The sequence below is a fragment of the Triticum urartu genome, chromosome 7 (genome assembly GCF_003073215.2).
Source record: "Triticum urartu cultivar G1812 chromosome 7, Tu2.1, whole genome shotgun sequence".
Taxonomy (NCBI): Eukaryota; Viridiplantae; Streptophyta; class Magnoliopsida; order Poales; family Poaceae; genus Triticum; species Triticum urartu.
This window is the reverse complement of record NC_053028.1, coordinates 648,757,725-648,770,012: the sequence shown is the minus strand read 5'-3', so window position 1 is coordinate 648,770,012 and position 12,288 is coordinate 648,757,725. Positions and strand designations below refer to the sequence as shown.

Below are 12,288 nucleotides of genomic sequence, written 5' to 3'. Positions count from 1 at the left end.
TAGCACCTTGATGTCATTGTGTGTTCCTGGCATACCAAAGAAGGAGTGCCAAATCCAGAGGTCCTGTGTGGCTACCGCCTCAAGTACCACACTGCAACCGCCTTTGGCGCCTTTGTACATCCCCTGCCAACCAAATGGGCAATTCTTCCATTTCCAATGCATGCAGTCGATGCTTCCAAGCGTCCCAGGAAATCCTCTTGCTGCATTCTGGGCTAGGATCCGAGCAGTGTCTTCCGCATTGGATGTTCTCAAGTATTGTGGCCCAAACACTGCCACCACTGCCCGACAGAACTTGTAGAAACACTCTATGCTGGTGGACTCGGCCATGCGCCCATAGTCGTCGAGTGAATCACTGGGAGCTCCATATGCAAGCATCCTCATCGCTGTCGTGCACTTCTGGATGGAGGTGAATCCAAGAGTGCCAGTGTAATCCATCTTGCACTTGAAGTAGTTGTCGAACTCCTGGATGGAATTCACAATCCTGAGGAAGAGCTTTCGGCTAATCCGATAACGGCGCCGAAATGTTCTCTCGCCATGAAGTGGAGCATCGGCGAAGTAGTCGGAGTAGAGCATGCAGTAGCCTTGGAGACGTTGCCGGTTCTTTGTTTTCACCCGCTCCGGCGCCGAGCCACCTCGCCGCGGCTTTTCATTGCTCGCCAGCAGCTGGGCGAGGGCGGCGAGCACCATGAGATGCTCTTCTTCCTGGACGTCGGCCGCGGCTTCCTTCTCCAGCAGCGCGGCGAGCTCTTCCTCCTCATCCGAGTCCATCGCCGAGGCAGGCAAAACGCTGAACACCTTGCGTTCGGTGGGCGTGTACCCGCCGTTAAACCGCGCCTCCGCGGCCGGAAACGCCCAGCTGCTGTGGGAGGGGCTGCCGCGGCGAAGCGCTGCTATTTTCCGGCGGGGAATGGCTATCTAGCGGAGTAGGGCGGCGGCCGTCGCCGGGATATAGCTAGTGGTGGCCGAGGGCGCGGGGGGTGCAAGGCGAGTCAAGGGAAGAAAACCTTGACTTTTCCTCTGTCGGTGTGGGCCAAGCGTGCTTTTCCCTAGCGCCGGAGACCCCAACTGCTCCCCAGCGCGCCGGGTTCGGCCTGTGACCGCCGGGCGGAAAAAAGGTCCGAACCGGCGATTTTCGGCGTCCTGGGGGTGCGACTGGGCCGTTTTTTCGGCGCCGGCGCCGAAAAAGTGGCCTGGAGGGCCTTGTTGGGGGCGCGGCTGGAGATGCCCTAACCACGACTGCAAACGCCACCACAGAACAGTAAACCTTCCATTCCTCTCTCTACCCGCTATCTCTCTCTCTCACCACACGCTCGGGTACTCATGATCCAATCAAACATTCCGTTGGCTATAAAAGGAGAGCCCCAAGCCAACGCCAAGAATCACAAACACGGCACATATGCATTCACATCGATCAAGACCTAAGATCTAGCTAGCAGCTAGCTATATACCTACACTATCTCCTACGTGATCAGTTCGTTCGTCGGTGATCAACCGACGATGAGGGAGCTGATCAGGCGGCTGAGCTTCTGGGACCGGGTGAGCGACGGCAGCGGCGGCGTGCCGCGCGGGTGTGTGCCGGTGCTGGTGGTGGGCGACGGCGACGATGATTGCGAGCGGTTCGTGGTGCGGGTTGAGGCGCTGCGGCACCCGTCGCTGGCGGCCCTGCCGGAGATGGCGGCGCAGGAGTTCGGGTACAAGCAGGAGGGCATCCTCCGCGTCCCCTGCGCCGTCAACCAGTTCAGACAGGCGCTCACCACCGCCACCGCCTCCAAGAACTAGTGATTAGTAATTAATTCTCTAGCTGATCAATCAAGCAGATCGAACCTTATCGATCGATTGACTTTCTGGGTATACTTGAGGAGCGATTCTCTGGCGCTGTCGACTAGTTGACTCTCCTGCCCATCTTTTCTTCTCTTTCCATTTTGATTTCTAAGGCTGGGGAATGATATGAGAAGGTTGCCATATGTATTGTGCGCTTTTATAATGCGCATTGTAATTTATGGTTAGACCTCCTGTCAAAAATAACAAGTGAAACAATTGATTATTCGGCATACATTTGTCCTTTCTAATCCTGGTAAATTTTCCTTTCAAAAATAGTATTGGTACATTTTTGGGCTTTTTTCAGCGAGTGAGAAATTATTTAGTGGACGCATCTTTACTTCCCATGATGCACAGACTGAGATATAACCCCCCCACCCCACCTTTTTAATATACTAGAGATATGTGCCCGTGTGTCGCCATGGAGGTCAGTTTTTTTTAACAAAATAAGAAGACAAATCTTGATGCAAAGCAAATAGACAAAATAAGATTATGTTTTGGTTGTAAAGTATAGATTTTCCAGCCATTTCTTAAACTTATGAAATAAATATATGCGAATGATTAATCCGCTTTATTGAGTTGCCAAATATAAGAGATTGATTGATATTTATTTACTTCTTCGCCATGAAGTTATTGTTATTTACTCCCTCCATTCCTAAATATTTGTCTTTCTAGACATTTCAAGTGGACCACCACATACAGATATATGTAGACATATTTTAAAGTGTAGATTCACTCATTTTGCTCTGTATGTAGTCACTTGTTGTTATATCTAGAAATACAAATATTTAGGAACGAAGGGAGTATTCAGTTACCAAAGATAGCTACCAGGTTTTAGCATAAGAGACAATTTATTTACGGACCATAAATATTTGCTATAGTATAGATTGATCTAGTTTATTGGATTACGAAAAAATTGGATCAAAACCAGAAGAGGATAAAAAAAACAGGAAGAGTCGGTGGAGAGTGGATGGTTGGATGTAAGGGTGGTGGGAGAAAACTGATTGAAAGATGAAATATTAGATTCTTTTTTAGTAATAGAGATTTTTTTTGCATGTTTATTTCCGTGCCCATGGAGTGTTTGAGGGCTATTAATTCCATGGGAAGCGATATTTTAACCAAGTCTCAGCCTTACACGAACACCCCTCATGAAAATAAAAAATACAAACAGAAATTCACGTGTTTTTTAAGGAGACAAGTGTCTAGCTCTATCCCGGACACAAGCAATCAAGGTTTTGTTGTTGTTCTATAAATAAATTTTAGCCATTCTTCCTATGCAGCAAAGAAATCATTTGGTGTATTTTAGAAAAAGAAAAGGAAGGAAGGAAGTCTCTTTGTCTGAATTTTGTTGCTCATAATACTCCATATGTATCTTGCTTTCTTAAAATATACTCGGCCGTAAACAATATAGGAGCCGTTTTGCAAAGCAGGCACTTCATATAAACTTTTGTAAGCCCTTTAATAGTCTCTAAATATAAGATTTCGAATGTGGAATGTATTTCTATTTTGCATACAACAACTTAGTTCTCTTGTTGGGAAAATCCAGTTATCCTATTTTTGGGGATAAATTCAGTTTGTCCTTGTTATTAGCTCTCAGTGTGGATTTGATCGTGCCTGTTATCTTTGTCGATGTGTTTTCCTCTAGTCCTAGCCAAGCGATGGGGGTACCTCTGCGAAGTTGAGACCCATGTGCTTGGGGTTTCGAGAGTATCAAATTGGAAGTATTTCTTGGTTTGTCTCTGTTGTCGCGTGGCTTCATAGTTTGGGATTTGTCCGCATGACTTGTAGGGTTGTTGCTTGTTTGTTTTTGTAGAAAAAATGCGCAACGATTCAATTTATGCTAACAAACTTGGTGATTATCTTCTGTGTAATTAATGGATAACACTAATCATTTGCCTCCAATTGAAAAAACATAGAGAATATAACAAGAAATAAACCTAGCACACTTTGTTAAGAGAGCGGATGTACGAAAACAGGACATATGCATGCAAAATGCAGCGCGTCATTCAATTCATCAGATGCCAAATTATTAACTTTCAAATTGCCACTAAATAACAGAAATATATAAACGTAGAGAGAAACGATTGGACATCTAAACATGTTTGAGCCTTGTGTTGTTTTTCCACCGAAAGAAATTTGCACTTGATCCGCTGACTGGGACATGCGTGTGTTCATACGCATGTCAAACGATGGCAATGCAAACAAGATTTTTTATCGAAAGAGACCACCTGCCGGATTGAAATGACAAAAAAGACCACCTTTAAATCAGATTAACAAAAAAGACCTCCACGGCTGTGGCGGCAGGCGCACCAGGCAACACGTGGCACCTGCCGCCACGCCGTGAGGCGGCTGGCCCCGCCGCCCCATGCTGCCAGGCGGCGAGTCGCTGGTGACAGGATTCCAGGCGGCAACGGAACGGGACTGGTCTGATGGGCCACGCCGCCACTGTTTGAGGCGGACACCACTGTACCTGCTGTGCTCGGTCCGAGACGCTGCTGCTGTTGCTGCACGCGGGACAGGTGGGCCCTGCCGCCACCATGTGAGGCGCCCAGCACTGTAGCTGCTGGCACCGTATTATGTGTACCACACACTGGAGCGCATTTGCTTGAACCGGACATAGCAGCTTTTTGGTCGTCCAATTAGCGTAATCACCAGAGACGATCTTAGGCTGGTCATAGTGGAGAGTAACTCAGACTATTAACCGGACATATGTTACTAGCCCATGTTACTACTTTTGTAGTGAAAAGTGTTATAGGTGTAGTAACATATATGTCTTCATTTATTACTTTGTAGACTCATTTTGTATTGGGAACCGTTATGTGATGGTAACATATTATGTTACTCTATTTGTCTCTCTCCTCTTTAATTACATGACACATCATCTTTTTTGCTTATGTGGCATCTATGTTACTACTTATGTTACTCCCACTATGACTAGCCTTAGCTAGCAATGCAATGATGCCACTCAATGACCCAACCCGTGCATGCAATGGTGGCAGCAACTACAGTTCCGGCCGCCTCATACAGTGGCGGCAGGCTCCACCATACCCAGCTCCGTTCCGTCCTGTGTGGCGAGGGGCTGATGCGCAGGCTGCCGCCTGGCAACGTGGCGGCGGGGCCGGCCGCCTCATGGTGTGGCGGCAGGTGCCACGTGTCGCCTGGCGCGCCTGCCGCCATGGCTGAGGGGGTCTCTTTTGTCAATCTGATTCAGAGGTGGTCTTTTTGTCATTTCGATCCGGCAAGTGGTCGCTTTTGACAAAAAATCTGCAAACAAAGTTCGTTTTTCAGCCAAGTGGTCGATTGGGTGGCGCGTCCATCCTTCATTCCATCCAAAACATGTAAACTGATAAGAGCATCTACAACCGACACTCCTCGCCCATATCTGGGGCGGATATGGGAGGCCCGGACTCGCCCAGGCACGTCCGTCACGTCGGACTGGCCGCAAGGATCCATGCGGTCACACGCAGAGAACAGCGGTCCGACGAGCGTGTCCTCCGGTTCTCGATGCGGATGTATTCATGGCGCCGCGTGGCGCCGCTCGGGCGTGCCTCTAGAGGGAGCAAGCATGTCTATTAAAGTCGGAAGACGACCGCGGAACCCTGGCCCGTCTAATTCCTTCCCTCTCCTTCCCACTGCGGTGCCAACTTTCCTCACAGAGGATCACCACCTATGCGGTGTTGAAGCCAAAACGCCGGTTGTAGATCGAGGAGGAGATATGGGCCAGGCGCGCTACGCGTGTCGCTGCCGATCTGTCTTCGAATTCGTCGGAGCCGACGAGGGAGGAGGAGGCGGAGGAACCGAAGCAGCAGCCGGAAGCGGAGCGGGACCCCAGCCTATGGGGGAAGGAGGAGGAGGATCCCGAAGCAGAGACACGGCAGATCCGGAGAAGGAGCAACCGGCTGTGGGCTTCGGCATAGAGGATGCCATGGCCGAAGTTTGAGGTCGCCCAGACGGCGGAGATGGTGGAGTAGACCACCATCCTCGAATCCATCCAAGATGAGGCATTTGGAATCCAACTGGCGCTTCATCCGGCAGCAGAGGATGGAGATCGACAAGCTCTTTGCCTCTAGTTCGTACAACAACGAGCTGGAGCTGCTGCATGCGGCAAAGCTGCCACATGCATCCATCTACCCGGAGGAGGGCACAGAGATAATGGACATCTCCAATAATGAGTAGTTTAGATATGTACGTAGTATGTACGTAGGTTCTTTATCTGCATGGCTAGGTCCCGCCTTTTGTTTTTTGACCTAGTGCAGCCTGCTACAAAGCAGCCGCCCAGAATGGGCCGGCCAGGCAGGGACCACCGGCCTTTTGCGCGTTTATTCTCTTAATTTTTCTTCACATTTGTCTTTTGTTATTTATTTATTTACTTTTAATTATATTTATAGATTTATAGTTTTTAAATTATGTATATTAATAAATGTGTATAAAAGCTATTCGTGATGTATACAAAAAGACATACAACATGTATGAAAAAAAGTAGGCATCAAAACATATATATGACAAAATGTAAATCATATATTTGAAAAATATTCTAAACATATATGTAAAAATGTTCCTGGTGTATAGAAAAAATGTAGAATGTGTCTTGAAAAAGTAGACATACAAAAGATAAGTTTTGAAAAATAGAAACTGTGTATTCGTAAAATCTTAGACTTGTATAAAAATATTCCTGATGTATACATGAATGTAAAATGCTTATAAAAAGGTAGATATAAAAATATAATTTTAAAAATTTATTAGTTATATATTTGAAAAATGTTAAATGTGCATAAAAAAGGTGCAAATGTATGTAGAAAATTAACCATAAAAACGTATGTTATAAGATTTGTTAATCATGTCTTTAAAAAAAGTTCGTGCAGCTTTGAAAAATGTTCATCACCATAAAATAATGTTCAACATGCATTTGCAAAAACGTTGGAGAAAATTACTTCTATACCATCGACAATCTCAGCAATGGCTCATTTACCATCCAACAAAGCTCCAGTGCTTATATACCAAACACAAACAAATTCTATTGCTTGTATACCACTAGCAGTTAGTCTACCGTTATCTTAGTCCGGTAAGTGACCAAAATGACTGTCCTGCCCTCAATGGCAAATAAGCACAACTGTAAAACATGTCCAGAAAAAAAAAATTGACAACATTCCCCCTGTATTTTCAACATTGCAGCAAAAATATAATGACTATCTAACAATTCCAGCATATAAATAGTTCCAGCAATAGAGTAATACTCAAGAAAATCCACATCATTTAGAAGAGATTCAGCAAACACCATATTAAATCTTAGACAATCAGTACCAAGTTCACATCATCCAGAACCAAAATACTACAACCAAAATATGTTGTTCACACAAGCAAGTCTCTAAATAAAATAGCATAACCATGAAGAGGCGCAGCTCTCTTCTTGCTTCGAGTGCCCATTGCAGGGCTGTCAGGCGCATCAGATATGACCTTTGATCTACATCATTTTTTTTGATTACATACTATGGTACTCTCATAGAATATAAGTAAATTTGGTGCAGTTTTCATACCTTCTAGATTTAGTGGTAGTCTTCGATGATGTCGACTTGGCAACATCGTCTTCAATTGCATCACTTGGACATGAAAGTAGAGCTAGTGCAGTTCCATTTTCACTTGGACGCGGAAGCAGAGGTAGTGTACCATCAGTTGCTTGATTTGATGTTGTACAAATAGCTTTTGTAATGGGTTTTTTCTTTCTTTTGTCCCTGCATGAGTTTCATATATTAGCTTAAGTAAGACAAGAGTAAGGTGGAACATAAATCTCATATTGAAATAGCAAGTACCTTTTTTGCTTTGCTACTTCTGCATAGGCTTCTAGTGCTTCAGGAGCAGCAGCTTTGCAGCTTTGCCATCTATGTCCATAATCAGTGGGGATATGTATCTATTAGGCATACCCTAGCTTCATCAATGACATTACTTGGTTGACTAGGCAGTGCTATAGATGGTGTTTGGTTCGAAGGAGTACATGGAACATCAACATTATCACTTCTCTCGGAATATTTGATGATCAAATGGCCACTTCTATTCTGATCAAAACAGTCAAACATTTTCATGCATTCTTCATCATTTGACACAGAGATATTTTTGCCACTAGAATCGAAGTACTCAAGAAATATATTATCCTCTGAGCATAAAGCAAAAGAAAAGGTTCCAGCAATGCAAGCTAGCAAATCCTACATACTTGTCCTAGTACCCTTAATAATCTGCCAACTAAATGTTGAATCCCCATTGATTTTGGTTCCACTGCCACAAATCTTTACCCCTACTGTGTAAGTACAAGACTGGATCATCCTGTGGATGAAGGAAACCAAGTCAATTGTGCATTCTCCTACCGAAAGCTGCAGCAAAAAGAGATGTGTGTCTATATATGAAAAATCCTAATCTCGAAATACGCCAACCGAACAAGTACCTTTGGAGACACCTGTAGAGCACCTTTATAATCACCCAGTTACGTTGTAACGTTTGGTAGCACACAAAGTGTTCCTACGGTAAACGGGAGTTGCATAATCTCATAGTCATAGGAACATGTATAAGTTATGAAGAAAGCAATAGCAACAAACTAAACGATCAAGTGCTAAGCTGACGGAATGGGTCAAGTCAATCACATCATTCTCCTAATAATGGTATCTCTGGGCCCTCTCGGTAATGCACATCACTTAAGCCTTGCAAGCATTGCAACTAATGAGTTAGTTGCGGGATGATGTATTACGGAACGAGTAAAGAGACTTGCCGGTAACGAGATTGAACTAGGTATTGAGATACCGACGATCGAATCTCGGGCAAGTAACATACCGATGACAAAGGGAACAATGTATGTTGTTATGCGGTCTGACCGATAAAGATCTTCGTAGAATATGTGGGAGCCAATATGAGCATCCAGGTTCCGCTATTGGTTATTGATCGGAGACGTGTCTCGGTCATGTCTACATAGTTCTCGAACCCGTAGGGTCTGCACGCTTAACGTTTCGATGATGGTTATATTATGAGCTTATGAGTTTTGATGTACCGAAGGTTGTTCGGAGTCCCGGATGTGATCAAGGACATGACGAGGAGTCTTGAAATGGTCGAGACATGAAGATTGATATATTGGACGACTATATTCGGACACCGGAATGGTTCCAGGGGTTATCGGATATATACCGGAGTACCGGGGGTTACCCGAACCCCCCCCGGGGGTTATTGGGCCTCATGGGCCCAAAGTGGTGGGAGAGGAGAGGCAGCAGGAGGTGGCGCGCGGCCCCCCTTGCCCCAATCCGAATTGGGAAAGGGAAGGGGGCGCGGCCCCCTTCTCCTTCCTTCTCTCCACCTCCTCCTTCCCCCTTCTCCTAGTTGGAATAGGAAAGGGGGGCAAAACCTACTTGGAGTAGGATTGCCCCCCCTTGGGTGCGCCTCCTCCTCTTGGCCGGCCCCCTCATCCTCCCCCCTTTATATACGGAGGAGGGGGGCACCCCATAGACACAACAATTGATCAAGTTGATCTTTTAGCCGTGTGCGGTGCCCCCCTCCACAATAGTCCACCTCGATAATATTGTAGCGGTGCTTAGGCGAAGCCTTGCGTTACATCAACATCGTCACCACGCCGTCGTGCTGACAAAACTCTCCCTCAACACTCGGCTGGATCGGAGTTCGAGGGATGTCATCGGGCTGAACGTGTGCTGAACTCGGAGGTGCCGTGCGTTCGGTACTTGATCGGTCGGATCGTGAAGACGTACGACTACATCAACCGCGTTGTGCTAACGTGTCAGGACCCCGATTCCAAGTCTCATCGATCTAGCCGGTAACACCTCATATCACTTTGCGGCCTCACGCACGGTATTCCCACAGGTGTCACCTTACCATGGCCGGGACCGTTTGCGCCTTTTGGCTCACGTATATGATAGTGTCGCTAGCATCCATATGACAGAGAACCCGAGCCGACATGACTAGTCGTGAACCCAAAGTGGAACTAACTTACGGGGACAGGCATACATGAATCAACATCGAGCATGTCGGTCAGCAGCGTGCGAATCCGGGCTGTAGGACTGGGCTAACAGGACTTCGATGAACCGGGCTGTAGCAGGCTAGGCAGGACTCCGGATGTCACTGCGTGACATTTCCCCAAAGGGATAGACACAGGAACAAAGTGAATCACATGCCGGCCAGTCAAGTGTTCCGGAGCAGTAGTGCTGGGCTAGCAGGACTCCGGTGAACCGGGCTGTAGCGGACTACTATGGCTCATGGAAGCACAAGACTACATTTCCCCATAAGAGAGGCTACTAAGGACAAACAACTAGGTTGTCGGATCCCACACATACCAAGCATTTCAATCATACACACAATATGCTCAATATGTGCAATACAACATGGCATCACAACAAGACTCCACGACTCAGAGTATTTATTCGTTAGGCTCCGAGGAGCCAAGTATTACAAACATGGGTCTCATGACCCAACATACAGAGCATACAAGCAACAAGCACATGCGAAAGCTTAACTTGTCTGATTACAGACAAGTATAAATGAAGAAGGCTCAGAAGCCTAACTATCTACAAGACCCTCCCAAGGATACAAGATGGTAGCTGAGGTAACAAGCTAAACATTGAAGTCCACATGGAACTACTAGCGAGACTGAAGTCTCTCTCCAAAAACATAAATTAAGCAAACGTGAGTACAAATGTACCCAGCAAGACTTACATCAGAACTAGCTACATATGCATCAGTATCAAGAAAGGGGTGGTGGAGTTTAACTGCAGCAAGCCAGCTTTGACTCAGTGGCTATCCTGAACTACGACTGCAAGTAACTCTTTTGAGGTGGCGCACACGAGTCCACATATTCACCATATCAATACACCACTATGGATCCGCTCCCGTCTCCCTACGAGAACGCCATCCATAGCACTCACGCTTATCTTGCGCATTTTAGAATATCCACTTTCACTTTTCTATGAACTATGCAAGGGGTCCAAGTTTCCATATCCGAGGAATCCGGCTATTCGAATAGATAATGATAACCCTGCAGGGGTGTCATTCCTCACACACGCTCTAGCCACTTACCACCATGTACACGTCGTGTATCTCGGCAACCTTCAAGCGGAAGCCTGGTGAGGGAGTCGGCCACGACCTGACTAATCACACAAGTCTCTCGTCCAGGTTTACCTGACTAACCCTGTGCAACTCCTGGAGAGAGATCAGGTTGATTAATAAGTCGAGAGAGCTTGGAGCGCCCGGAGCCCAATGTGTGGTAGTAACTGTTTATGGATCACAAACACAGAACTCAGTTCCCGAGGACGGCTGCAATGAGACAACCCACCATGTACTCCTACATGGCCTCTCACCACTACCTTTACCAAATCGTGTTCACACACTTAACTCTCAACGGTAGGAAATGTTCACCACATTCCAATTCATCCGCGATGAATCAGACCTGACTCAACTCTAAGCAGTAGCAGGCATGACAAACAAACATGAATGAGTAGGCACATCAGGGCTCAAACAACTCCTACTCATGCTAGTGGGTTTCATCTATTTACTATGGCAATGACATGTCATGCAGAGGAAAGGGGTTCAGCTACCGCAGCATGTAACAGTTGAAACGTTGTTGTCCTAATGCAGTAAAAGAGAGCAGGAGTGAGAGAGTGGGCTTGTATCGGAATGAACAAGGGGTTTTGCTTGCCTGGCACTTCTGAAGATAATATAGTTCTTCATCGGTGTCATCGATCACGTCGTCGGAAACATCGTCGACTGAGAGGGGATGGTTACCGACAAACAGAGAAGGACACAATCAATGCATGACGCATGAATGTGACATGGCGATATGCTGTTGATTGGCCTAATGCAACTAGCAACAAGTTAAATGGAGTTGGTTTGAACACTAGGTTCAAATTCAAACTCCATATGTGCTTTCTTAAATGTCATTTACTTGAATTGTCCTAAACAGAGGATATAAGTTGCTCTAACATGCATGAAAATGCCATAAACAGATTCTTTGGATTTTTTTGACCATTTTTCATATATAATTTGTTTCATTTGGAGTTACGGTTGAATTACTATGAATTTTTGAAGTTTATACTAATTTCTGGAATTTTCTGGATTATTTTAAATCCAGAAAATGTTAACTGCGTCAGCATGATGACAACGCGACGTCAGCAGGTCAACAGTGCCAGCCAGGTCAAACCTGACGGCTGGGACCCGCACGTCAGTGTAACAGCGTCAGCAGCAGAGGCTGACCTGTGGGGCCCGGTCAACGTTGAGGTGGCAAGGTCGAACTAACCTGTGGGGCCACGACATTAGCTTAATTTAAACAGGGAATAACCCTGTGGCTAATTAAGGGGTGGGGCCCGTCTGTCAACGATACAGGTGTGTGCAAAACACGTGATTAACCTAATCTAATGACGCCAGGTCAACGAACGGCGTTTAGCCGCCGGCGACGAAATCCCGCGGCGGTGGCTCGCCGGAGTTGCTCGGGAC

At 46.2% G+C, this 12,288-nt stretch overlaps 1 protein-coding gene across 1 annotated transcript; it reads left to right on the top strand.

Moving 5' to 3' along the window:
* Window positions 1–1,394: 1,394 nt before the first annotated feature.
* On the top strand, window positions 1,395–2,044 carry LOC125525025 (auxin-responsive protein SAUR71-like). Its single transcript, XM_048690051.1, has one exon. It carries the CDS (start codon window positions 1,498–1,500, stop codon window positions 1,777–1,779), a length of 282 nt encoding a protein of 93 aa, XP_048546008.1. The 5' UTR covers window positions 1,395–1,497; the 3' UTR covers window positions 1,780–2,044.
* The last annotated feature ends 10,244 nt before the right edge of the window (window positions 2,045–12,288 follow it).